This window comes from Morus notabilis, unplaced genomic scaffold, assembly GCF_000414095.1.
Source record: "Morus notabilis unplaced genomic scaffold, ASM41409v2 Scaffold778, whole genome shotgun sequence".
Classification (NCBI taxonomy): Eukaryota; Viridiplantae; Streptophyta; class Magnoliopsida; order Rosales; family Moraceae; genus Morus; species Morus notabilis.
Genome location: NW_010358529.1, coordinates 27,437 through 54,672, shown reverse-complemented (window position 1 = coordinate 54,672; position 27,236 = coordinate 27,437). Strand labels below are relative to the sequence as shown.

The following is a 27,236-nucleotide window of genomic DNA, read 5'->3' as shown; positions in this document are numbered from 1 at the left end:
GCGTTTGTCACATTAATCCAATTTCTATGTTTCTATATATATATATATATATATAGATATATATATATATATATATATATATAACATGTATACACACATATTTGTCCCACGATCTGCCACATATGTACACACACATACACATTGCTTTCTAGTATATGTGAATGAGGAAGGGAAGTCATTTCTTTAGCGCCAAAAAGAAAAAAAAAAAGTCACACACAAACACACATTGCTATTGATAAATTCAAGTGATATGTGATTCTTGGTCAGGGATTTCTTGGTCTCAGTGGGGCAATACTCGTTCAAGTCTATGACACACTATGCAAAGGCAAGCCAAGCACTTTCCTTCTTGTGCTTGCCCTTTTGCCGACATTGGTCTCCCTCTTGCTCATGCCATTGGTGAGAGTCCATGAATCAAACACAGGAAATGACAAGAACCACCTGAATTCTTTCTCTGCTGTTGCTCTGATCATTGTCGCTTGTCTCATGCTAATGATAATCATGGAAAACATCATAACCTTCTCGACATGGGGACGCTATTCTACTCTTGTACTTCTTCTGCTTCTGTTGGCCTCTCCCCTCGGGATTGCAATCAAAGCAGAGAGTGAAGACTCGATAAAACAAACCGAAGAAACATCCTCAATTGAGAGCAATCCATTACTGGACAACTCTTGCCGAACAACATCCTCCAAGATTATTTCAGCCGAAGAAAATCCATTAGACTATGAAGAACTGCCAACTTCCGCCAACAGTGAAGTGAAGGTCACTTCAGATTACAATATTTTGCCTTTTGAAGAAGAGGACATGAATCTCTTGCAAGCAATGCGTACTGTCAACTTCTGGTTGTTGTTTCTAGCTATGGTTTGTGGAATGGGCTCCGGTCTCGCCACCATAAACAACATGAGCCAATTGGGACAGTCTCTCGGCTACACATCACTAGAGATAACTTCTTTTGTTTCCCTTTGGAGTATATGGAATTTTCTAGGTCGTTTTGGAGCCGGGTATTTGTCAGATTATTTCCTGCACACCAGAGGATGGGCAAGGCCATTGTTGATTGCAGTTACTCTAGCAACCATGACTACTGGCCACATCATCATCGCCTCCGGTTTTTCAGGAAATCTGTATGTGGGTTCAATCTTGGTTGGCATTTGTTATGGCTCACAATGGTCACTAATGCCCACAATCACTTCGGAAATATTTGGTGTAAGACACATGGGTACTATTTTCAACACCATTGCCATAGCCAGTCCCGTTGGTTCTTACATATTTTCCGTAAGAGTAATCGGGTATATTTACGACAAAGAAGCTTCCGGATACACCTGCTTTGGCACTCGCTGCTTCATGTTATCCTTTTTCGTCATGGCCGCCGTCGCTTGTTTCGGGTGTCTAGTTGGTACCGCCTTGTTCTTTCGAACCAGGAGGTTCTATCAGTTGGTTGTGCTTAGAAAATTGCAGTATTCTTCAAGACAAGGAGGATAGATTGCGATGAATATTGGAGCTTCGTGTCGTGTGTAAAAGTGAAAAGTAACAGCAGAGGCAGTAATATAATATTGTAGATGGTCAAGGAGGAGAAATGTTGATATTGATCATCGTTTTGAGCATGCAGTTGGCGTCTGTGGACTTCTAGTTTATACATGTAAGTCTCTTTTTTATCTCACCAAAAGGAAAAGAGGATTTTCTTAAAATGTATTTGTCAAAGGAGATATATATTAGAGTCGTTGCTGCGTATGTAAAAATGAAAATTTTTTACTTCTAGTTATGTTGGCTAGTATCGGAATGTTTGTCCACAATCTAAATTTGTTTGTAACATGCACAATAAACTAGCAGCAATAGTTTTTATCAGTGTGGCTAGTTTTCCTATATTCAAGCATGTAAATCATTCTATATCATCCAATCCCACATGTAAATCATTCTATATCTTCCATATATCTCTGAGATTCAATCCCATATTGGATGCCATTGTTGACATTAAATTTCCTCTGTAGTAGCATAACACACTAGTTTTCATGTATGTAATGTTTTCTTAAAAAGTTTAACATTACAGTTACCAAATAGATTTACTTGAATTAACACTTGTCTGCACGGAAGTAATGGTATCAGCAAACATTTTGAAAGGCTTGATAATTGATAGTGATAACTACCCTAGTGTGGCATCTCTTTTTTTTTTTTCTTTTTTTTTTTTTTTTTGGTTTTTGACACGATATTAGGTATATAAAATTGCTTTTAGTAAGACAATTCAAAGAGTGATTAGCACAATAGAAATAAATACATTTTACACTATTTTAGAGAAGTAATCTACAAGTAGTGAAATCATTTTTGGCAGCAACTTCTTCTCTCCTTTTGCTTAAAAAAAAAAAAGGAACTTCCAAAAGCCTAACAATTCCAAGACAAGTGCTTATATGTTGATCCTTAGTGGTCACCATTATTTGTTGATGTGGATTGGTGAGGATTCACAAATCAGAGCACGAGTGATCAATACTTTGTTCTTGTTGCTAAACTGATATTAGTGATGTTAATTTATCATTATCTGATTCTTGACGACCTTAATTAGGCTATCATCATCAACTGTTGAGTTTTGAACTTTTGTTGGATACTTTTCACGACATCATAAATTCTTCTCCAACAACTTTGGGCATTCAGGACCTAACTTTTCACCCTCCATCAGTCCGTTCGATCAGCGTTGGTCTACAAAACAGAATATTGATTATTTCCTCCCCACTACCCATAACCCAAGGAACTGATTAACTATTGTGTGTTGTTTTTATTATTATTATTTTTATTTTTAATATTTTTATTTTTATACTTTGCATTTTGAGGTTATAAAAAGATATATCTATATTTTGAGTTGTACTAAATTTTATATCTTCACATTTTTAATTTATGTTAAATCCTTCACTTTTCAAGATCAAAGGTTGATTTTGACTATGAAATTAACCTAAATGCTCAAATTTTTGATTTTTATTTTTCTATTTTTATGTTTTTTATCTATTAAGGGTGTCTAGTCTTTTTTTGGTCAAAATTGTTCCACTGAAAAAAGTTATGAATAGAGCTTAAATTTGAAATATAAAGGTATCAATTTGATACAATCTAAAATACAATTGATAACTTGCAGAATATTAAAAAGAAAAATAATAACTTTTTAACTTTAATTAATTCCGGCGAAATACACATGCATTTTGCCATTTCAGAGTGGGACACATGAATGAAGATTTGACAACCAAGACAATCTGTTAAAAAAAGACTTAAAACCTTTTTATTATTCATTCAAAAAGTCGGAAGAATTGAATCAGGAAAATGTGCTAAGAAATGCATTTCAATGAAGAGAGACATGCACATATCAGATCTTTGAATAACAACAGTGCTACGATCACAAAATATCACTGATTCTCAAAACAAGAAGATTTCAAAACCAAGTTTCTAAAATGGAGATTCATACTCATCTGAGGCTTCTGACAAACAGCAAGTGGATGGCGACGGCGGCGAGCATTTGGATCCAGTGCGCCGTCGGACCGTCGTACACCTTCGGCATCTACTCGCCGGCGCTCAAGGCCAGCCAGGGCTACGACCAATCAACGCTCGACACGGTGTCCGTCTTCAAGGACATCGGTGCCAACGCCGGCGTCCTCTCCGGCCTCCTTTACGCCGCCGTCGCCGCCGGAGGGCGCCGCCGGGTGGGCGGGCCCTGGGTGGTTATAGCGGCGGGGGCGGTGCAGTGCTTCGTCGGATACTTTTTCATGTGGGCGGCTGTCGCCGGAGTGATTCAACGGCCGCCGGTGGCGGCCATGTGCTTGTTCATGTTCTTGGCGGCGCACGGCCAGACGTTCTTCAACACGTCCAACGTCGTCTGCGGTGTCGAGAACTTCTCCAGTTATAGTGGCACCATTGTCGGAATCTTGAAGGTATGCAATTGAATTCATATTTTTGTATGTTCATCTATTACATGAAATTACGTTTTTTTTTTTCCTCCATGACTATGAAGTACACATAAATTTTCAGATATCTTCGCATAAAGTCTCGTTCATTAATTTAAATTTTTAATTTAAATTAAAATGTAATTTTATGTAGAATCTTTTATTATAGCAAGAAAAATTAAATGTGATTTTTTTATGAAAGATTTTAATTATAATAAAATTAAAATTAAAAATTTAAATCAGTAAAATAAATGAAACCTTATATGTGTTAAACTATTATAGATCCATGATTTGATTTTAGTGGGGCACAAATAAAGATGAAAGTTTATATAAAATGAGGACTAACACTCGTTCATTCGTTTTTTTAAACGGTTAGATTTTATTATTTTAGTTTTTTTTTTAACTTAATGCGAAATGAAAATAAAGAAAAAAGAGAATACATAATGAATTTTTAGTTTTCATTTTTAACGTAATATATGTAGAATATAAGAGTGACAAATACGAAGCTGTAATTGTTAAAGAAAATAAAACAAACAAGAAAAATAAGAAAGAGAAAGAATACATAAAAAACCGTAATAAGCAATTACAAGAAACGGTGGCAATCATTATTTTACTTTGAAAATGATTAAAAAAAACCCCCTTCAAGTAGCATATGAAACGGGAGCATATAAAAGAATTAATAAGTATTCGGCAAAAAAAAAAAAAAAAAAGAGTATAAGAATAGCCCATTAAATAGGGACACCTATTGAAAAGTACAAGAAGCTTGGAAGTAAATTTTTTTTTCCCACCTTAATTGGATCCGTGGCTGTACGCCATATCATTTAGAAAATTTAAATACATTTTAACCAACTAACTTTTTATTAATCTATATGTTTCAATCATTAAATGAAGTGACATAATCTAATTTGTTAGAAATTATTTAAGACATCAAAAATTAAACAACATAATCGGTTTCTCCCATTTTCAATGGAAGTGGCTTTTTGTTTCTTGTTTCTTTTTTCTCTTTTTTTTAATTTAAAAAAAATACTTTCTAAAAGATGATTACTGAATCATTCTAAAAAAGGAAAAAAAGATCCGACCAATAAAAACAATTATTGTTAAAAAGAAAAAAGTAACTCGATTGTTGCCTGCAACACATTTATATGTTCCTAAAATCGGTTTCTCCCATATTCAATAGAAGTGGCTTTTTGTTTCTTGTTTCTTTTTTCTCTTTTTTCTTATTTAAAAAAAAATACTTTCTAAAAGATGAGAATTGAATAATTCTAAAAAAGGAAAAAAAGATCTGACCAATAAAAACAATTATTATTAAAAAGAAAAAAGTAACTTGATCGCTGCCTACAACACGTTTATATGTTCCTAAAATTAAGAATTTGATTATTCATTTTAACTTTTATAAGCTTTGTCTAGCGTTAAATTCACATCTATTTGTGTCTGGTACGTATTTCAATTATTTAGTTAAAATTGAAGGAAAAGAGGGTGGTTATGTAAAAAACCCAAGTGGTATGTATGGAAAATCCTTGCACAATACTTAAAGAAATACACAATAGCTATTGGTAAATCTATATTAGAAGTGATTAGATTCCCACATTATTTCTTATTCAGGGATTTCTTGGTCTTAGTGGGGCAATGCTAATACAAGTCTATAAGACAATATGCCAAGGCAAACCAAGCACTTTCCTTCTTATTCTTGCCATTTTGCCCGCATCGGTCTCCCTCTCGCTCATGTTATTGGTCAGAATCCATGAATCCACCACAACAAATGAAAAGAAGCATCTCAATTTTCTCTCTGCCGTTGCTTTGACCATTTCTGCTTATCTCATGACACTAATAATCTTGGACAACATCTTTACCTTGTCAATGTCAGCTCGCATATCTACTTTTGTGTTTCTTCTTCTTTTACTTGCCTCTCCTCTCGGAATTGCAATCAAAGCTGAAAGTGAAAACATGATTAAAAAGACCCCAGAAACACTTTCGATTGAGATTCATAATCCGTTACTGGTAACTGAAGGTGATCATAAAGGAGAGGATATGAATATCTTGCAAGCCATGGGAACTGTCAACTTCTGGTTGTTGTTTTTGGCCATGGTTTGCGGATTGGGATCTGGTATGGCCACCATAAACAACATGAGCCAATTGGGTCAGTCTCTTGGTTACACATCGCTAGAGATAACTTCTTTTGTTTCCCTTTGGAGTATATGGAATTTCCTTGGTCGTTTTGGAGCCGGGTTTCTGTCAGATTATTTTCTGCATACTAGAGGATGGGCGAGGCCAGTGTTGAGTGCAGCCACTCTTGCAGCCATGAGTGCTGGCCACATTATCATCGCCTCCGGTTTCGCGGGAAATCTTTACCTGGGCTCGATGTTGGTGGGAATTTGTTATGGCTCACAGTGGTCACTAATGCCAACAATCACTTCAGAAATATTTGGTGTAAGACACATGGGTACTATTTTTAACACCATTGCCATAGCCAGTCCTGTTGGGTCTTACATACTTTCTGTAAGAGTAATTGGATATATATACGATAAAGAAGCTTCTGGAAACACCTGTTTTGGAACTCACTGCTTCATGTTATCCTTTTTTATCATGGCTGCTGTCGCTTGTATCGGTGCCGTGATTGTTCTTGCATTGTTTTTTCGCACCAAGAGGTTCTATGAGTTGGTTGTGCTTAGAAAATTGCAGTATGCTTCAGGACAAGGAAATTAGTGTTGAATATGAGCGCTTTGTGTGTACAATTGTAAAAGGTTTTGCAAAGGCAGCGATTGATTAATTTTGTAGATGGTTCAAGGAGGAGAAGTTTCTTTTAAAATAGTGCAAAATTTATCTGATATTGGTCATTTTATTGCGTGATTGGCTTCCATGGATTTCCACTATATGTATGTGTATGCATATATGTCAAGCTCCCTTGTATCTGACCATGGAAAGCTTCATTTTAATGTCATTCAGGTGTATTGTGTATAAGCATTTTTTTTCACTCATCAAAGTAAGCTTCATTTTTTTTTTCTTCAAAACAGTATTAACGCATTGTAAAAGGAGAGGAAACATCTTTATTGTTACACCAATATATTAATTTTATTATTATTGAGTGTAGTGGTCTAACAATAATATAGTATCTTAGTGGGTTTATGGTGATAGATTCGAGTGTTGAATTTCCCCTTAAATGCCAAGTCTTAATTCTTGTCAACGTCTCAAATAAATAAATAAATAAATAAAATATTGTTGATATTTTATCATTAAAAAATATTCTCCCTCAGTTATGTACTATCCCCCATTTGGTTTCGAATATTTGAACAGAAAAATTTAAATATTGTAGTTCAAATTACCATTTGGATGTTAAGTTAAAGTTTTAATCTAACTAGTAAATAAAACTCAAATTTGTGTTTAGTAAATGTGAAAAGCAAAAAGACTTGACACATTTTTATTGTTAAAAAATAGTTTGAACGGTTAAAATTAAGGATGAGTTAAATTCTAAGTTGGATTAGTTCAAATGAGGAATATAATTCGGATTGCTTATCAAACATTAATTTAAATTGAGTTGAACATAGTTAAATTAGTGAAACAAACGGGGCCTAAGATGCATACCCTAAATCTAATCCGATCTCGAATCCATGTCTAACAGAGGCCTCGTTCGCTTCGTGGATTCGAGCTTTCAATTCGAGATGAGATGTGATATTTTTTTAGAACTTTTAATTGTATCAGAAAAAGTTAGATATAATATTTTTTAAAAATTTTTAATTGTAGAAATTTAAAACTGAAAATTCGAATCGGTAAAATAAACTAGGCAATAATCACCCCTATAACGCTTTTCAGAATCAAATATGTTTAATTATGCTAAATTGTGAGTTATTAGTGTGCCTAATTTGATTTTTACAATTAATCAAGAAATTTTAAATTATTTTTAATATTTATGATTTCACCTCAAAATTTTTTAAAAATACACTTACATTTTAATGCATTTTTATTTTTTTCATTTTTTTTCTTTTTATTTTATTTTATTTTATTTTTATTTTCTTCTTTTTCCTTTCCATCTTTTCCTTCTAGTGGCTCCCCCCCCCTCTCTCTCTCTCTCTCTCTCTCTCTCTCTCTCTCTCTCTCTTTCTTTTTCTTTTCTTTCTCTCCTTTGGTTTCACCCACGGCAGCCATCTCTCTCTCTCTTTCTCTCCCATTTTCTTCCACCGCCGGCCACTTCTTCTCCGGGCTCTCTCTCCCGCCGGCCACTTCTCTCTCCGGGCTCTCTCTCTCCGGCCATTTCTCTCTCTTTCTCTCTCACTTGGCTGTTTAGCCGAGACAAAAAAAAGAGAAATAGAGAGAAAACGAGCTTCAATCACTTTGAGGTAAAAATTTCTTAAAAACTCACACTTAAATTTAAATTATTGATTTAAGAATTTAAAATTTTAGTTAGATTTGAATAATTTTGAGTTAAAGTTTAAATTTGAACAATTGTTGTTAAAATTAAATTAAATTTAGGAATTTTTAGTTATTAGATTGTTGAATTGATTGGAAATTGGTTTTGATAATTTTTAGAGAATTTATTTTGAAATTGAACTTAAATTGCAGGTTTGATATTTTTTCTATTTATGTCGGCATGTTACCGAAATTTCTTTAAAAAGTTATTTTTAAGCTGAAATTAAATAAGAAACCAAATCCGTAAATTGGATTTCAATCTTTAAAGAACCCCCAAACTGATTATAAAATTGTTTGTGAAACTTGGATTTGAGTCAATGCACACTAATAGGAAATAATTAAACATGATTGAGCTTAAGTCGTTTTAAGAATTAGAAATACATCCTAAGATATTGCTTTTGTAATAAAGCTAGTGGAGAATGTCAAGTATTAAAGCTTTAAGGAAAGCGGAGGCTAGGAGAATAAAAGGCTAGTCCAGATTTGACATCCGAGAGGTAGGATATTCTTGTCCATATCCTTGTTAGCCTCACTTTAAATAGTTTTGGCCAATAAAAATGTTTTAGAACAAAACATGCTTCAAGAAAATGATTTTAAAGGAAATAGCATGAATAATGCTATTAAGTTTTCCGATGATTTTGAAAATGAGATTTTAAAGAGTCATTTTTTAAAATGAAATATTTTAAGGAATGATATAACGCATGGTGGCCTCAGAGATCGGGATACGGGAATCGTATCATTAGGGGCAGGACCCGAAACCCGTACGGATCCACTTCTTACTCAATGGTGTTATGGCTCTACATATTTTCATTATACATATATTTTTCCACTACTACGTGAGTATTTCCTTTTTCTAAAAAGGATGATTGGTTTCGGGTGTATGTCTTCGGACCGTGAGTACATTTATTTATAATGTTTTATAAAATTTTATCCTATTGGGCCTTCCGCTCACTTTTCTTATTTGAAATGTATTAAACCCCTCCAGGCGACGCGAGGAGTAGTGCAGAGTAGGTAGCTACTACCGATGAGGTGAACCCGTCTTCGAGAAGTGAAGAGTTATATTTTTCTTTCTTTTATCTCAAGGCATGTACTGAATTAAATATTGTAAACTCAAATATTGTTAGACTGTGATTGATATCAACATTTATTTTTATTTACTTTTTTTACAACTGAATTTCTCAATAATTAATGAGATTTATTTAAAAATACTTAGATGTTTTAAATTTAAAATTTAAATTTTTACACTGTTATTTATTAATAACTTTTTGTTTAAATTTTTAAACAAGCTTTCACCTCAAACTCTGTTTGGAGCATGACAACCCCGGAAGCCGACAGGTGTAGATTGCAAAACGCAACTTTTGCAAACAAAAGCAACCTCGTCAACTCACAAGTGTCCTTAACAAGTTAACAACAGCCAACAACAATTTTCAGTCTTACACCTCCACTAACAATAAAAAAAAATGATCACTCCAAAACCCAAAATCCCAAAAACCAAAAATGGCAGAAAATCTCTTCCACAGCAAATGGGCATCGACGGCGGCGAGCATATGGATCCAGTGCACGAGCGGCTCCCTCTACACCTTCTCCATCTACTCCGACTCTCTCAAGGCCTCCCAGCGCTACGACCAGTCCACTCTCGACGCCGTCTCCGTCTTCAAGGACGTCGGCGCCAACTGCGGCCTCCTTGCGGGCCTCCTCTACTCCTCCTCCGCCGCCGGTGGGCCCCGGGCGGTGCTCCTCGCCGGGGCGGTCCAGTGCTTCTTGGGCTATTTCCTCATGTGGGCCGCCGTCGCCGGCCTTCTTCCCCGGCCCCTCCCCGTGCCGGCCGTCTGCCTCTTCATGTTCGTGGCGGCCCACGCCCAGACCTTCTTCAACACTGCTAATGTCGTCACTGGTGTCAGGAACTTCCCTCGTTATAGTGGGACCATTGTTGGTATCATGAAGGTAAATAAGGTTTTGCTTAAAATTTTGCTTGTGTTTTTTTCTTGGGAAGTTCTCTGAATTTCTTTTCTGGGACATTTTTCTTCTATATTTTGACGTCAAAGATTGTGGCCTTTGGTCGTGGCTACTGTTGACGGGATTTTTCTGATAACTCGTGGGTATCTCTCAAAATACCCACTCAAAAACACTCGTGAGATCACACTCAAAATTTGATTAAAGATTAAGATTAAAAAATAATGTAAAAAAGACAATAATTTTATAGTGGTTCGGTAATAATTCTTTGCCTAATTCACTTATGCATGCACTAATATTTCAACCGGTTACAAGCTCTTTTTTCTTAATAATGAAATGGTGTCTAACCCTCTTATGGATTTCATTAGTCTTATTTATAGGCCTTTACATGTGAATGTGTATTCTCCATTCTCAAGGAGGAAGTCATCCTTTGTCCTCGGTAAGCGTGAGAGTAGGTGAGTTTTCATGATGACTGTCTCGGGGAATGCGGCTGATCCTTCCTATCTGTCGCCTGACCTTTTGACTTTTGCAGTAGCAGTCGAATCAGCACTCCCCTCTTTGAGTTGACAAGACAGCTGGTAGAGAGAGGCGACAGCGATACCCCGGCACTGTGGCCTCCGAACGCCGAGTCACTGCGCCCGGCGCCCCTTCCCGCGCATGGTCTCCCGGCGCAGATAGTGGCGTTCCCTCGGCGCCAGCGACCGATCCTCTGCGAGCATTCCTCGGCGTCTGTCATTCAAGAGGGTGGCCGATCTCTCGACCATGGTGTAACAATTACCCCCTAGGCCGGGACGTCGCAGCGTGACTTTCCGGGCTATATAGCGTCGAGGATGCTACGTGGAAACATGGCTTTCTGTGAGTAAGGGCCGTTGTTCGCAGGCACAGGGTATCATTGCGGTTGGTTTCTTGGACAGTGGAGCAGTCACGTCGATTGTATCAACTATCACATCCTCGTTTTCCTAGCGCCACGTGGAACTGGAGGGATGAATCGTCGCCGTCAAATTGAGTCCTTTCATGTTGCTCCCTCCCCGGCCGTTCGATCGCGCCTTCTCAGATCTACCGTCGGATGAGACCAAATCAGATCCTACAGTCGAGATCTGGAACCCTTTGGACTCCTCGGGGACCTCCGGACTTCTCCTCTGGCGGGTATATATATCCCCATGTCTTCATTTTCCTGACCACCGAGCTTTCAGGACATCGTTATTCTGTCAGATTTTCACCCGAGCTCTTGCCTCCGTGCATCCTTCCGCATTTGGACCGTCTTTTGCCCTCAGAATCCGGTAAGTCTTCATTCCCCTTGCTCTTCCCGTAGGTCCGGTTCCATTGTTTGCGGTAGTTGTGTCAAAACGCACTGTAAGGAGGGAAAGTGGTCTTGCCTGATGCCGTCGGCATTGTGCCGACGGCAGAGCCTACACTGCCTGACCCGTCTAAGTGCCGCTGAGGCTGCCGGACTTAGCTTTGTGCCTCTGGGCCTCGCGGCACATTCTGCTTGTCCTCCTGCCCTGCACTTTTGGCCTCTCGACCACTAGGAGCTAACTCACCCCCTTGTTTGCCTTTTTTTCAGAACATGTCGCCAAAGCAGACTAGAGGTCGAGAGGTCTCCGAATACAGGGTCAGAGAAGATCCTGAAGATGCCGCGACTTTGAGCACATCTTCGGGTGGAAGTGGGGATTCCTTGCTTCGTCAAGTCGAGGAGTACGCTGAGGCGTCAGCCTCAACCTCTCAGAAGGATGTACTCGTACTCCTCGACGATGAGGGTGTTGACCCCCATGCCGGTTCCCCTGGGGATCGAGGGTATGGGGCAGCGTCGACGAATACCCTTTCGGGGCTGGCGATGGACCTCGACCCGTCAAAGATTAGGCCCCACGCCGCTAGGAAGGCATTCACCGACACAGGGATCAACTCCCTGCACTTTTACCTTATCATTCTAACCCCCACCGACAGGGCTCACAACCCTCCCCCCGGTCACATGACTGTGTATACCCGAGCGCTCACCTTTGGGCTAACTCTTCCCTTCCATCCGTTCGTGAAGGCCCTCTGCAGCCTACACAGGATTTCTCCCGCACAGTTGTCTACCAATTGTTGGGTGACAATAAACTCCATGATAATACTATGGAGTAAATTTTTGAGCCTCGATCTAACCGTCGAGGAATTCTTGCACTGCTACTCCCTCCGGGTCTCCCCTAACCAAAGGGGATTCTTTTACATAGCCTCCCATGCTAAGTCCAAACCTCCTGTCCCCCCGTGGTCGTCGGGAAAACCACCAGCGCCCACGGGTGGAAGCCCCAATTTTTCTTCCTTGGGGGGAATTTTAACTCTCACCCCCTCGACGGCGAGCGACCGTTAGGGACTCAAACAGTATTCAGCAAATACTATAGGTTCCCTCCCTTTTCCCTTTCTTTTGAGATTTTTGTGCCGCTGTCAAGGTTTTTGTCACTTACTGTTTCCCATTCGTAGGTGACGAAGTCGATCGCCCAAGGCTCTCCTCAGCCGCTCTCGCTCGCGTCGAGAAGATATTGTCCCTTTCTCTCGATCGTCGACGGCCTTGTCGTAGATCTTCCTCGCCTGAGTCGACCTGTAGTTCCTCCTACGGATCTCCTCGACGGTAGGTTTGCTCTTCCCCTTCAATTTCTTTAGCAAAGACCGGGGGGTGTAGTCGAGGTTTCCCTAATTTGGTCTCTTCTTTTCTGCGTAGCCGTGCCATCCGAGATGAAGTACAACATCCTCGTCAAGCCAAGGAAGAGCAAAACCGGTATCGAGCGGGACGTCGAGCCAGCGCACAGTCGAGCCCGTTGTCTCGCCGGGCATCACTGTGACCCCTAGAAAGAGGGTATTCGTGATTGAACACCCCCCCCCCCCCCCCCCCCCGAAGAGGCAAAAGGTGACAGAGCCACGAGTCTCTCCTGTAGTCGTGGGGTCTCCCGGGCAAGGTCGACGCCTCGAGAAGAACAAAGGCGCCGAGGTTGCGGCAAACTTGGCGGTTCCGTCCCTTCCCCCTGAGCCTATCCTGCTTCCGGGGTCGAAGGTTGATGACCCCACGTTCCTCGTGCCCGACGTTGTCGACCTCGACTTGACTCATGCTCTGCGCCTCCCGCCTCGCTTCAGCCTTCCTCTGCAGGCCATATACACCTTTTTCCACGAGGACACCTGGGATGTTTAAGCCGGGGAGAGTATCCTGGACTGGTAGCGCCTGACCGTGAAGCGTCAACTCTCGGTAAGCCTCGACCTCGACTCTCATCACTACTTTTGCTTATATGCAGTAGGTCCCTTTTTTTTTGTTCGGGCTTCTCCATCTTGACTGCATTCTTTCTTCCCTTTGGAATTCAGGCCCTCGAGCTTGCTCTTCAGAATTACGTAGAGCTGGAGACCCTTCTCAAGGGGGAAAGGGCGTCGGCGGCCGCCGAGAAGGAGATCACCGCCTTTCGTGCAGTTCGAGACGAGCTCTCGACGGACTTGGAGGTCGAGAAGGCAAAGGTGTGGTCCCTCAAGGATAGTATCTCCAACGAGAAGTCCAGCAGCTTCGAGGAAGGCCTTAAGGAGGGGAGCTCTAAGGGGGTCGAGGCATACCTCTCATCTCCGGAGTTCCAGCAGCGGCAAAAAGAGACCACTTTCAAAGCCATCTCGAACTTCCTGGCCTCCGAGGACTTCCGCCGCCTGGTCGACGCCAGGCTTGACGCCTTCAAAGAGTCCCGGGAGCTCAAGGACTTAATCGAGGGCCACGTGCAGCAATTCAAATCGTCGACGGCCTTCGAGGAGCTCGTCAACCAAAGGCTCGAGGCCTACCAGGCCTCCGCCGAGTTCGAAGAGCTTCAACTGTCCCTGATGCAGTCCGCGGGGGAACAAATCCTCAACCGCTTCCGCCAGAAACGTCCAGACGTCGACCTATCCTTCTTGGACGAGTCCGATAGTGAGGGCGTGGAGGTGGTCGAGCCTGCACAGGGGGCCGATGGTGTCGATCAAGCGTATGGCAGTGCGGAGCAGGCAGCGGGCAGCGACGGCGAGTAAGGAGGAGACTTCACCCGGGGGCTTCTATTATTTTTGTAACCCCCTCCTCTCTTTTTTTTTGCAGGGCCATGAGGCCCAGACAATATATTTGGTAATTTGTAACGACCATAAGGTCGAGACAAGCTTTTATTATTTTTACTTTTCTTATATGCACTTATGCTTATTCCATTTATTGTGTTGTGTGGAGAATTTTTGCTAAGTGTAAGCTCGACTACCTCTTGTGAGTCGAAAAGGTGTTGGCCTCATTGTTGGGCCTTATACCCCCTCGCCGAAGCTGAGTTTTAGGAGTCGGCTTTGGCACACCCTTGTCAACGCTTCAACGCAAATAGTAGAATGTTAAAAGCGTAGAAAATCTGCTAGTTGATTAAGCACGGTTGGGCCAGAGCCCTGCCGCCTCTGCAGGTTCGTGGGGGGCTTATATTGTCCCCTTGCCGAGAACAAAGCCTTGGGCTTGTCTTTGGCACATCGTCGTCGACGTGTCGACGACTTTCGTCGACGTAAATTATTGATTATGCGTATAATGCACTCTAATAGTAAAAAGAATCGGTCGACGTGTCGACGCATAATTATTCATGTATAATATACAAGTTGGCTTTCCACCCTGCCAGGAAGGGGAAATGAAGAAACAAAAGTAGAAGGCATTAGGCTTGCTCTGCTAGGTCGATGCTTCTCGTGATCACTGGTAGTAGACCTTTAGCTGGTCCGCATTCTAGGTATGCTTGATGCTTCGACCGTCGAGCTCTGCCAGTCGATACGACCCATTAGCAATGACCTCCTTTATTATGTAGGGCCCTTCCCAGGTCGGCCCTAAGGCTCCGGAGTTTTTGGGTTTTGTGTTGGGGGTTACCACCCGCAAAACTAGGTCCCCGACCCCGAAGCGCTTTTGCCTGACCTTCTTATTATAGTACCTGGCAGTTCTTGCCTGGTAGGCGGCGAGCCGTAGCTGCGCGTCCGTGCGCCATTCTTCTAGGAGATCGAGCTCCAGGCCCATCAGTTCGGCGTTCCTATCCTTCTCGTACCGGGTCACCTGGTTGGTCGGGATGGATACCTCGACTGGAAGGACCGCCTCGGCTCCGTAGGCCATTGAGAATGGGGTTTCCCCCGTAGTAGTTCTACTCGTTGTTCGGTAGGCTCACAGCACTTTTGGTAACTCATCGGCCCATTTCCCTTTGTAGGCGTCGAGGCGTCGTTTGAGCGTAACCTTGATTAGCTTATTGACCGCCTCGACTTGTCCGTTGGACTGGGGGTAGACAACGGAGGAAAAATTCTTATGGATCCCCAGTAGCTCGCAAAACTGGCTCGTGTTGTCATTGTTGAACTACTTCCCGTTGTCGGACACAAGGGAATGCGGCACACCGAACCTGCAAACTATGTTGTTCCATATGAAGTTTGTACATTTCTTCTCTGAGATGGTCGTCAATGGCTCGGCTTCGACCCACTTCGTGAAGTAGTCGACGGCGACAATAGCGAACTTATAACCCCCCGGGGTCCTGTGTAGGGGACCGATGAGGTCAATCCCCCATTTGGCGAAAGGCCAAGGGGACACTATTGAGGTTAAGTCATCTGAGTGCAGTTGAGGGGTGGGGGCATACCTCTGGCAGCTCTCGCACCTTTCCGCGTACTCGGCTGAATCCTTCTTGAGACTTGGCCAGTAATACCCATGCCGTAGTATTTTGTAGGCCAGGGACTGTCTGCCTGTGTGATTCCCACATACCCTGTCGTGCACTTCGGATAACACTCTTTTTGCATCTTCTGCGCCGAGGCACCTGAGCAAGGGCGTCGAGTACCCTTTGCGGTAGAGGAGATTGTCGTGCATTGTATACCTCGCCGCTTGATGCTTCATCTTTTTGGCTTGCTGCCTGTCCTCAGGGAGTTCGCCGTCGACCAAATACTTGATGATTGGGTCCATCCAGCTTGGCTGATAATCCACCGACACGACCTCAGGCCTTTTTTCGGAGGTCGGGGTCTTCAAGACCTCAACGGGCACCAAGTTCAGGAGCTCGGCATCTCTTGACGTCGCCAACTTGGCGAGAGCATGGGCATTACTATTCTCTGCCCTCGGCACCTGCTGTATGTCGTAGGTTGTGAACCTCCCCAGGGCTTTCTTAACCTTCTTCAGATACGCGGCCATCTTTTCATCCATGGTCTGGTACTGGCCCTTCACTTGATTCACAATGAGCTGTGAATCACTGAAGATGTCGAGGTTCTCCACTTTTAAGTGCTCCGCCAACCGGAGTCCGGCAAGTAGCGCCTCGTACTCTACTTCGTTATTGGACGCGGGGAATTCAAACCTGATGGCCGAGGTGACCTTGTGCCCTTCTGGTGTGTGTAACACCAGTCCTGCCCCACTGCCGTTGTCGTTGGAGCTTCCGTCGATGTAGAGCTTCCATCGCGGCGGTTCGTCGGCTTCCTCGACCTCGGCCGGTAGCCCTGTGAATTCTGCCACGAAGTCTGCCAGGGCTTGGCCCTTGACAACGGTCCGTGGTTTGTTGTCGATGTCAAACTGGCTAAGCTTGATGGACCATTTTAAGAGTCGACCAGAGGTGTCTGGCTTTTGTAGCACCTGCCTGAGTAGGTGGTTGGTCAGGACCTGCACGCTATGGGCCTGGAAGTAGTGCCGCAACTTCCTCGTCGTCAAAATTAGTGCAAGGGCGAGCTTTTCCATCTGGGGATACCTCGTCTCCGCGTCGAGAAGGCGCTTGCTGATGTAATACACTGGCAGCTGCACTTTCTTCTCTTCGCGGATTACCACCGAACTAACGGCGTGTTTCGAGACCGCCAGGTAAAGGCTCAGCACCTTTCTGGTCACAGGTTTGGACAGCAAAGGAGGTTTCCCGAGGTGTTCCTTTAGCTGTTGGAACGCCCGTTCGCACTCTTCCGTCCATAGGAAAGGCTTGCTTCCCCTCAGGGTGTCAAAGAACGGTACGCACTTATCTGTAGATTTGGAGATAAACTTATTAAGTGCGGCCACACAGCCTGTCAACTTCTGGACCTCCTTGGGCTTCCTCGGCGATGCCATGTCAAGGAGGGCCTGAATCTTCTGCGGATTGGCCTCGATTCCTCGACTGCTCACCATAAAGCCCAAGAATTTTCCTGAAGCGACGCCGAAGGTACACTTGCGGGGGTTTAGCATCATTTTGTACGCTCTGAGGACACCAAACATTTTCCCCAGGTCCTCCACGTGGTCCTCTGCCTTCCTGCTCTTCACCAGCATATCGTCGACGTAGACCTCCATAGTCTTTCCGATCTGCCCCGCGAACATCTTGTTGACGAGGCGTTGATAGGTCGCTCCAGTGTTTTTAAGATCGAAGGGCATCACTTTATAACAGTAGAGCCCTCTGTCAGTAACGAACGCCGTGTGCTCCTCGTCGCGGTCGAGCATTGGTATCTGGTTGTACCCAGAGTACGCGTCCATGAAGCTCAGTAGTTCGTGCCCCGCCGTGGCGTCGACTAGCTGGTCAATTCGGGGTAGTGGGAAGCTGTCCTTGGGACATGCTTTGTTGAGGTCACTGAAGTCGACGCACGTTCACCACTCCCCGTTCGGCTTTTTCACCAGTACGGGATTCGACACCCACTCGGGGTACATGACTTCTCGAATGAAGTTGTTCATGATCAGCTTGTCGACCTATTCCCGCAGGGCTTCGGATCTTTCGGCGTTCACGGGTCGACGCTTCTGTCTCTTAGACGGAAACTTCTGGTCGATGTTCAGCCGGTGACACATGACGCCGGGGCTTATCCCTTCCATGTCTTCGTGGGTCCAGGCGAACACGTCGAGGCTTCCTTTAAGAAACTCGACCAGTCTTTCGCGGACCTGCGCTCCCAATTCTGAACCTATCCTTAGCGTTCTTATCGGGCCCCTTTCGTCAATGGGGATCTCGATCAACTCCTCGACTGGTCCCGTCCCGGGCTCTTCTCCCGGGAACCTTAGGTCCAAGTCGTACTCGTCCGCCCTAATCTCGACCATCCTCAGCTCCCTTCGAACCTGCGTTGGTTCGGCGTAGTGGCGGACGGTCTCCGAGTACGTGAGCCTCGACTCATACTGGTTTCCTCGGGCCTTGCCGATCCCACTGGGAGTCGGAAACTTCATCACCTGGTGGTAGATGGATGTTACTGCCCTCAAGGCCCTCAGCGTCGGACGTCCTATGACCGCATTGTATTGGTCGCCTCCCTTCACCACCAGGAACTTTGATATAACAGTCGAGGTGTGTGGTCGGCCCTCAATGGTCATAGGCAGCTCTATAGCCCCTTCCGGGATGACGCTGTCCCCCGTGAAACCGTACAGGGGTTGGGCACTGTTCTGGAGCCTCGTGCGGGGGATCCCCATCTTGTCGAGGCAGTCCGCGTACAAGATGTCCACGGAACTGCTGTTGTCGACCAGGATACGGCAGACCGTATGGTTACCGATCATGGCCTCGACAACCAAGGCATCACTCTCGGGGAAATGTACCCCCCTCGCGTCGGCCTTCGAGAAAGTGATCTCAGCATCCTCATATCGCGCTGCCTTAGCCTCGCGTCCAGAGACGTTCATCACCCTTTGACTGAACTTCTCTTTTGCCTTTCGAGCGTACTCCTTTTGCGCGCGTCGGGAGGTGCCTCCGAGGTATGGTCCGCCGAAGATTGTTCTTATTATGCCGACTGGTTCGGGCGGGTTATCACGCCTCTGCTCATCCCGTTGGTTGCTGTTGCGCCTGTTGTTGTTGTTCCGACGGTCGGCTCAGTATTCGCTGAGCCTCCCTTCTCGGATCAACCTCTCGACCTCGTCCCTGAGGTCATAACACTCGGCCGTAGTGTGCCCGCTCTCGCCGTGAAACCGATAATATTTGTCTGGTTCCTTCGTGCCGGGTCAGACTTTAGCGGTGGTGGTCGGCGCAGAACCTGGAGATGACTGATCTCGTGGTAGACGTCATCGATCCCCATAGTCAGGGGGGTGTAGGCGTCGTACCGTTGCGGCTTTGGCCACTTATTTTCCCCCTGGCTCGTCGAGGCGTTGGCGCCCCTACTACTCGGAGCCGGGTTGTACCTCTGCTCAGCTTGCACCTGAGGGGGACCTCAACGCTTTTTGCCGTTGTTCTGACTGCTCGTCTGCCCCACCTCTTCCTTGGCAGGGGTTGCTGCCTTGCTCTTCAAGGCCTTTTTTGCCTCCTCGGCGTTGATGAACCCCTGTGCCCTCATCAGGAATTCCTGGTAGGTGTGGGGCGGTCTCCGGTCGAGGTCTGTGCTGTAGGAGATGTCCTTTTTCATGCTCGACAGCGCCCCCATCAGGACACTTCGTCGGAGATTCCCTCAGTGGCAGCGACCTATTCCCCAAACCGGGCTATCCAGTCGTTCAGGGACTCATTAGGTCCCTGGTATACTCTCAAGAGGTTTTGTTTTGGTGGGATTTATTTCTTGACACCTATAAAATGAGTCAAAAAGGCGTTCTCCAGATCATCCCAGCTGGTGATGGAGTTTGGTTTCAGGGATCTGAACCATCTCCTCGCGGAATTGGAGAGGTGATTCCTGAATGCCTGGCACATAACCTCTTCGGGGTATCCATGCAGGACCATGTGTCATGTGTACACCTCCAAGTAGTCGTCCGGGTCACTCCTCTCGTCGTATAGCAGGATGGAGGGCGATTTGTACTTGTCGGGAAGCGGCACCCGGATGATGTTTTCCGTGAACGGGTGGTCGTGAGACGTGTACATCTTGGCGTCGACATTGACCGCCTCGGCCACCTTCCCCACAACTTGTTCGAAGTTGTTCAGTCGACTCCCAATCTGCTTTTCCAGCCTAGCCATTTTTTCGGCCAAGGCCTTATTATCCGCAGCGAGCTCTTCCTCTCTCGGCAGCTGCACGGCCTTCCCGCGTCGGGCGTCGAGCCTCGTCCTGAGGTCTCCGCCGTGCACAGATGAAGACTTAACGGGGACGGCGTTCCTCCTATTCGCGTCCCGTTGCGGTCGAGGGGGCGCATCCCTGTTATTCACAGCTTGCGCCGCAGCCTTCTCCCGCGCTCTCCTCCGTGCCGCCCGTTGTCTACTCCCGACAGACCTATTCAACTTGGTCGGATGGGGATCATTAGCTCGACTGTCACCGATTTCCTCGGTGTCACCGCGTTGGTCGCCAATCTCTTGGCCCCCAACAGCGGCGTTCACCGGGTTCATCGGCGCGTCTTCGAGCGGCGGCATTGGGTTCTGCCATTGATTCCGCCCGGCGAGGTCCGTAACCATCCTTTCTACGGCTGCGGCCAGCGTTTCGACCTGCCTTTGGAGCTGGTCGATACGGTCTGGGGGGCTTTCGGCAGCCGGTGGGAGCGAATTCGTGAAGGTCCCAGCGGCGGCGAGGTTTTGAGTCGCCTGGCTTATCGGGTTGGCCGATAGTAAGCGTGCGTTCCTGGGAGGCATAGTTGCTCTTTTTTGGTTCAAAACTGGGTTAACTTTCCGGGCTTACCGCCCTCCTTCTAGCACCAATTGTTGACGGTGTTTTTTCGACAACTCGTGGGTATCTCCCAAAAACACTCGCGAGATCACACTCAAGATTCGATTAAGGATTAAGACTGAAAAATAATGTAAAGAAGACAACAATTTTATAGTGGTTCGGCAATAATTCTTTGCCTAATCCACTTGTGCATGCACTAATATTTCAGCCGGTTACAAGCTCTTTTCTCTTAGTAATGAAATGGTTTCTAACCCTCTTCTGGATTTTATTGGCCCTATTTATAGGCCTTTACATGTGAATGTGTATTCTCCGTTCCCAAGGAGGAAGCCATCCTTTGTCATCGGTAAGCGTGAGAGTATGTGAGTTTTCATGATGACTGTCCCGGGGAATGCGGCTGATCCTTCCTATCTGCCGCCTGACCTTCTGACTTTTGCAGTAGCAGTCGAATCAACACTCCCCTCTTCGAGTTGACAAGACAGCTGGTAGAGAGAGGCGACAGCGATACCCCGGCGCCGTGGCCTCCGAACGCCGAGTCACTGCGCCCGGCGCCCCTTCCCGCGCATGGTCTCCCGGCGTTGATAGTGGCGTTCTCTCGGCGCCAGCGACCGATCCTCTGCGAGCATTCCTCGGCGTCTGTCATTCAAGAGGGTGGCCGATCTCTCGATCATGGTGTAACATCTACTTTTGATATTGTTGTGCTTGTTAAAGAATTTCTTTGTTTTGTTTCTGCTGTAGCTAAATTTCCAATAGTACTATGAGAAGTGTTGGATTTTATGTCAATCACTTTTAGAATGTTTTATTGGTTAATTATTTACCAAAATTAAAGTTTTTTTTTTGGTACTTAAATTTGTTAGTTATATCCCAAGATATGTGGAGAAGAAGTCTTGTTATTGTCCGATTTTGGTATCATGAAGCTACTTATATTGGAGTTTTTGGATTTTCTTTCTCTCTGTTTTCATTGGGAAGTTTCCAAATTTTCCTTTCTGGGAACTTTTTCTTCTACAGCTTTGATGCCAAGATTATGGACTTTGGTCCTTGATGCTGGGACTGACGCTAGTTTTATACTGGGAAGTGGAAAAATAGTATGAGAAGCGCTGGATTCTGTGTCGATCACTTTTAGAATATTTTACCAAACAGAGTAAAATTTCCGAATGTTGCTTATGAACCAAATTCTAGTTGTTACTCAAATTCTCCCTTAGTCGCTTTTAGGAGCTACAAAAACAATTCCAAACCGGTCCATATTGGGACTGACGTGTTTTTTTTTTTTTTTTTTTTTTTTTTTTTTTTTTTTTTTTTTTTTGCTACCTTATAAATTACATCATGAAGATTGTGCTTAAATTTGTTAATTTTTATCTCAAGACATGTGGAGAAGAAGTCTTGTTTTTTGTGATTGTCCATTTTTGGTATTACCAAGCTAGTTTGTTGGAGTTTTCAATTTTCTTTTCTGGGAATTTTCCGTCTACATTTTATTAATGCCAAGATTGTAGACTTTGGTCCTTGATACTGGGACTGACTATAGTTTTTATATGTTATTGTCATACAAATCCTATACTGAGCATTGTGCTTAAATATGTTATTAGTTATACCCCAAGACGTGTGGAGGCGAGTTCTTGCTATTGGTGATTATACATATTTTTTATTATTGTACCCGATTCTTCACGAAGAAAGCCTTAATTTGCATAATCCTTCTTTTATATCTGCAAACTCCTCTACTTTCATAATAGTACACCAAGAAATTAGTAAATGATCAGGCTTTATTTTTTTGTAAAATCACTAGCTGCATTTTTACGTTTCAATTGATGTCGGCAAATCTTATGCTACTTAGTACTAAAATATGCTTATCTAGTAATGTAGTTGAATTCGTGTTTGCTAACGTTATAATTGAAGTCACTTTCTTGTTGTGATATTAAGACTTAATGTGATTTTTTTTTTAACTGGTTAGGGATTTCTTGGCCTGAGTGGAGCAATTTTAGTTCAAGTATATGAAACATTTTTATACAACAAGCCCACCTCATTTCTTCTCATGCTAGCATTGTTGCCAACCGTTAATACCTTGTTGCTCACGTGTTTTGTGAGGATCCATAACACGAGTGAAGGAGCTGAGAAGGAGCATCTCAATAGTTTGTCACTGGTTGCTATACTTGTTGCTGCTTATCTTATGGTTATTATAATAATTGAGCATGTTGTTACATTGCGATTAATAGTTCGTGCCTTTGCGTTTGTTGTACTCATCTTGTTGCTTGGCTCACCTCTTTGCATTGCAATTGGAGCTTGGAAAAGGGAGTCTGATAGGATCTCACATACTTTGTGTACCGAGGAGGAATCACTAATTATCGAACCGAAACAACGGGGTAGTGAAAAGATTCTAGCAAGACAAGATTCTGACCAAGAGATGGATACCAATGATAACAGGACATTGCAATCAGGAGAAAACTTGAATCTTCTTCAAGCAATGCGTGTTATGGACTTCTGGATCTTGTTCCTTGCCATGGCATGCGGTATGGGATCGGGTCTTGCCACAGTGAATAACATCAGCCAGATAGGAGGTTCACTCAATTACACGAGCTCTGAAATAGGCTCGTTGGTTTCATTATGGAGCATTTGGAATTTTCTTGGCCGTTTCGGAGCTGGATACGCGTCGGATTACGCCCTGCACGCAAAAGGATGGGCGAGGCCATTGTTCATGGTCATCACTTTAGCAGGCATGAGTTTAGGTCATTTAGTGATAGCGTCCGGTGTGCCCGGTGCCCTATATGTTGGTTCAATACTGTTGGGTGTTTGTTATGGTTCTCAGTGGTCTTTGATGCCCACAATAACTTCTGAGATATTTGGTGTGGCTCATATGGGCACCATATTTAACACAATCACCATAGCAAGCCCTGTTGGCTCTTACATCTTCTCTGTGAGAGTTATTGGGTATATATATGACAAAGAAGCGTCAGGTGAAGGAAATATATGTGTTGGAAAGCACTGTTTTGTATTGTCGTTTCTTATTATGGCATCAGCTACCCTTTTCGGGTCTCTTGCTGCATTGAGCTTGTTCTTCCGGACAAGAAATTTCTATAATCAGGTTGTACACAGAAGATTGCTGCATTCTGTCAGAGAGTTATAGAGGTAAATTATAGACTGAACGTGTTGGCAAAACCGACAGAACCTGATAAAGACCTAACAGTTCAAAACAACGTCCTATCAGTAGGGTATTACCGCACCATAGAATTCTCGTTGATGTATATACTTCTACACGTTAAAAAGTTTCTTATTTATACGCCTTACCTTGTATTGTTTTTTTAACTTGTAAAAATGTATTATTTTTCCATTGAGAGAGAACTGTTTGCAAGCTAGCATAGCATGAAATACGAGCAGAAGCTAGCATAGTATAAAATAAGAGCAGAATACAGCAATTTCCAGAAAAAATGATTGTAAGTTGGAGATTTTGTCAAATCATTTTTGCTTATGAGATATCAACCTTGTATGGTACACTTGTTTTGGTACGTGTTGTTCCCATGCTGATTTGAAGTTTTGAGCTTAACTTGCGGATATAGGAGATCTTTTAAAGTCACAATTAGTGCTAAACCAAGACTATGCCGTGTGTATTTCAGTCGAAAAATTACAAATGTTATGCAAGAATCCAATCAAATTATAGTTGGTCAAATTCAAACATAAAAAATAAAGTGCGTGCATAACATTGTACTTTTATGCGTTACAAAGATGTATCAGAAAATATCAATGGAGAACAGAGATAAAATTCGAATTTTAGTTTGATTATGAACCAATTTGATCAAACACAAGGCCAATTTAAACCGGTGAGCAGATAAGGGCAAGCTAATGGCTTTGGAATTAGCTTTAGAGAAAGTAATCGTACTAAACACTCGTACTAATTTTCCAATACTAATTGAAGTATCAAGTGAACTCTAATCCTCCAATTGGTAACATATAATTTCGATGGTATAAATAGATGTAACAACATGTGCCAATAAAAAGAATATCAACTCACTTGCCACATCACATAAAATTGGTACAGAGATTTGATATTGCTATTCTTTGATTAAAAAAAATGATAACTCGATCACTGACTGCTGAAATCAAGCCAGAAAAACGATAACAAAGTTTACATCGTCTTGTTTTTCTTTTCTTTTTTGGCACTTATTATCTAAGGTTTAAGAAAAGAGCTAGACACTTCACTGATACACATTTTGCTAGTTATCTTTATTAGCTCACGAGTCTCTTCATCCAACTGAACATTGTCCTTCCCCATCCGCTCCTCAACCAAGAGTGGCATTTTTTCAGCTTTTGCATAAGTTCGTAGGAGTGAATTGTATATCTCTGTAGTTACATGACCAACTTTCCTAAGAATATCCAACAGTTGCTCTGCCCCTTCAACACTCCCTTGCTCTTCAATCAGCTTGAATACTTCCCTAACAAACTTTTCATCGGGATCCCATTTTGCCACACTATTCACCGCATTCTTGAAATAAGCTACCACTTTCTCCACCTGCTTCTGCTTCAAATACCCCCATGTAAGAAGCTCCAAAGTAGTGTAAGAAGCGGCAATATCTTTCTCTAACATCCGCTTGTAAAGACTTTCGGCCATTCCCATTTGGTCACTGTTGATGTAAGCTGCAAGAAGCAGATTTGGAATTCTAGAGTCATTAGTCCCAGAAACCGTCTCCCACTCAGCATAGAGATCCTCAGCTTCCTTCAATTCCTTAAGTTTCAGAAGAGAAGCTATCATGGAATGGTACTCGGCGTTGTTCATCTTGCGAAACAATGACTTCATTTTCTTCCAAAGTCGACGAAGACCATCCTTATCTCCCATGTTTGTATGCAGACAGAGGAGAGAAGAATATGCAACTCGGTTTTTACGGTACACCATTTTCTCCATCTCTTTCAAAGTAGATGCAGCCTTTTCGCTGAACCCACTTTTCATATATAAGTTGGCTAAGCTGCTATATGTTACCCAGTCAGGTTCTAACTTTGCCTTCTTTAGATCCCCGAAAACTTTTTCTGCAGTTTCAACATCATTCTGCTTCGCACAGACAGTGATCCACAGATTGTAAGTAAAAACATCTGGTGAAGCATGCTTCATCAGTTCCTGAATTACTTCATGAACCTTCTCTAGTTCCCCATTTGAGAGGTATAGAGATATCATTAGGTTATAAGGATGGGGATTCCTCACTAAACCGCATTCCAACATTTTTGCCATGAGGGCCTCAGCTTTGGCAGACAAGTTGTTCTGGACATAGATGTTAAGCAGAGTTGAATGTGTGGAGTGGTCCGCCATTGGACCCAGCAAGTCCTCAAAGAACTTCTCCGCCCTATGTATGCCGCGAACTTTTGCAACCAAGTCCAAGTGAACCGCGTAGTCCCCTGCTTGCAATTTGATATCTTTTTCTTGTGTCATCCATTCACATATCTGCTTTGAGAATCAGACCAAGATAGTAAAATATGGTAAACTAGCAGCAGAGTTCACAATATCCTCACAAAGTTCCAACGCCATGAAACATATTATGTTATATTATAAGCAAAAAGATAAGTATCTCATCTCCATAGAATTTCAAAACGGTTAAAACAAACATAAAAATAAAATTTATGCTAAAAAAAGCTTGCTCTTTTTTTTTTTCTTTGTTAGCTTTCTACAGCAGGGTATACACTAACATAGCCCCTTTTTACTACAGTGTTTTCCTCACAAAATTCAAATTTCTGTTCAAAATTTTCTATTCAAACCTATGAAACAAACAGGCCTATAGTACATGTTTGTCAAGGTCCAATTTCATCAAAATCACACCAAAACGAACCTGACCTAAGATAGATTTTGCGGTTCGAAACATTTCTCATATCCTACCGGAAAATTTTCTTTTTATTTTTATAAAGTAGTGAATCCAAGTATACAATTTCATTCAGCTAAAAAAGGGGAGGACCAAAAGTTCCATCTTTTGATTGGAACACAAATTATAAAACTTTCCTTCAAAATTAAAAAAGTTTACAATTTTCCAAATTTATTAACATTTGTTTCCCATCTCCTCCTCACATTTCAAATCCATAGCAGGTAAAAAGTATCCAAAATTCGAAATTGAACACCCTTCTTGTATTATAAACGAAGGGCAAATTTAGTGAACTTCTTTAGCTAGCTAGCTGACACAAGAAACTGCTGCACAATCTCATTAAAACCATGGAATTCCAAATGCATATTCACATTTCTCAGCTAGAAAGAACAATATATACATATATGTATGTATGTATATATGTATGTCGTGAACAACTTTTCATCATCAAAGAAGAAGAAGAAGGAAACCTCGAGAGCGTGTTTGTAGCGCCTGCGCTTACGGAGCTCCTTGACGACGTGGCTGAGCTCGAACTTGCGGACCGTACGGCCTTCCTCTTTCCATTTCCTGATGGCGATTACGGCGCTGCGCTTCGGGTACATCAGCTTCAGAAGCCTCTTCCCCAGCGTCTCTCTGCCGGCAGAACCTCCCGCGTCGGCGTCGTTTTTCGTCGCTGCGCCTATCGCCGAGGGCTTTTCGACCTCCGCCGCCGCCGTTGCGGCGGAGAAACGGCGGG

General features: G+C 43.3%; 3 protein-coding genes and 1 pseudogene across 3 annotated transcripts in view; 3 read left to right on the top strand and 1 right to left on the bottom strand.

Annotated features, from left to right (window-relative positions):
- Positions 1–1,636, top strand: part of LOC21389836 — a 6,505-nt pseudogene extending 4,869 nt beyond the window's left edge.
- Positions 1,637–3,373: 1,737 nt separating this feature from the next.
- Positions 3,374–6,611, top strand: LOC21389835 (protein NUCLEAR FUSION DEFECTIVE 4). Its single transcript, XM_010092738.2, has 2 exons — positions 3,374–3,896; positions 5,511–6,611. The coding sequence occupies exons 1-2, from the start codon at positions 3,420–3,422 to the stop codon at positions 6,609–6,611; spliced, it is 1,578 nt and encodes a 525-aa protein (XP_010091040.1). The 5' UTR covers positions 3,374–3,419.
- A 3,119-nt stretch (positions 6,612–9,730) lies between these two features.
- On the top strand, positions 9,731–24,080 carry LOC21389833 (protein NUCLEAR FUSION DEFECTIVE 4). The gene is made up of 2 exons (XM_010092736.2): positions 9,731–10,250; positions 22,621–24,080. The coding sequence occupies exons 1-2, from the start codon at positions 9,804–9,806 to the stop codon at positions 23,788–23,790; spliced, it is 1,617 nt and encodes a 538-aa protein (XP_010091038.2). The 5' UTR covers positions 9,731–9,803; the 3' UTR covers positions 23,791–24,080.
- Positions 24,081–24,601: 521 nt separating this feature from the next.
- Positions 24,602–27,236, bottom strand: part of LOC21389832 (pentatricopeptide repeat-containing protein At4g02820, mitochondrial) — a 6,233-nt gene continuing 3,598 nt past the window's right edge. Inside the window, exons 3-4 of the mRNA XM_010092735.2 lie at positions 26,971–27,201; positions 24,602–26,091 (exon numbers count right to left, since the gene is read on the bottom strand). Coding sequence (XP_010091037.2) covers positions 24,829–26,091; positions 26,971–27,201 — 1,494 coding nt within the window. The 3' untranslated portion in view covers positions 24,602–24,828. The remainder of the gene's footprint in view (positions 26,092–26,970; positions 27,202–27,236) is intronic.

Bases quoted from the DNA above. Each gene is read 5' to 3' on its own strand.
- LOC21389835 (XM_010092738.2), top strand. From the start codon at position 3,420: ATGGAGATTCATACTCATCTGAGGCTTCTGACAAACAGCAAGTGGATG. The intron at 3,897-5,510 runs GTATGCAATTGA...TTTCTTATTCAG, and splicing joins CCATTGTCGGAATCTTGAAG to GGATTTCTTGGTCTTAGTGG.
- LOC21389833 (XM_010092736.2), top strand. From the start codon at position 9,804: ATGGCAGAAAATCTCTTCCACAGCAAATGGGCATCGACGGCGGCGAGC. The intron at 10,251-22,620 runs GTAAATAAGGTT...TTAACTGGTTAG, and splicing joins CCATTGTTGGTATCATGAAG to GGATTTCTTGGCCTGAGTGG.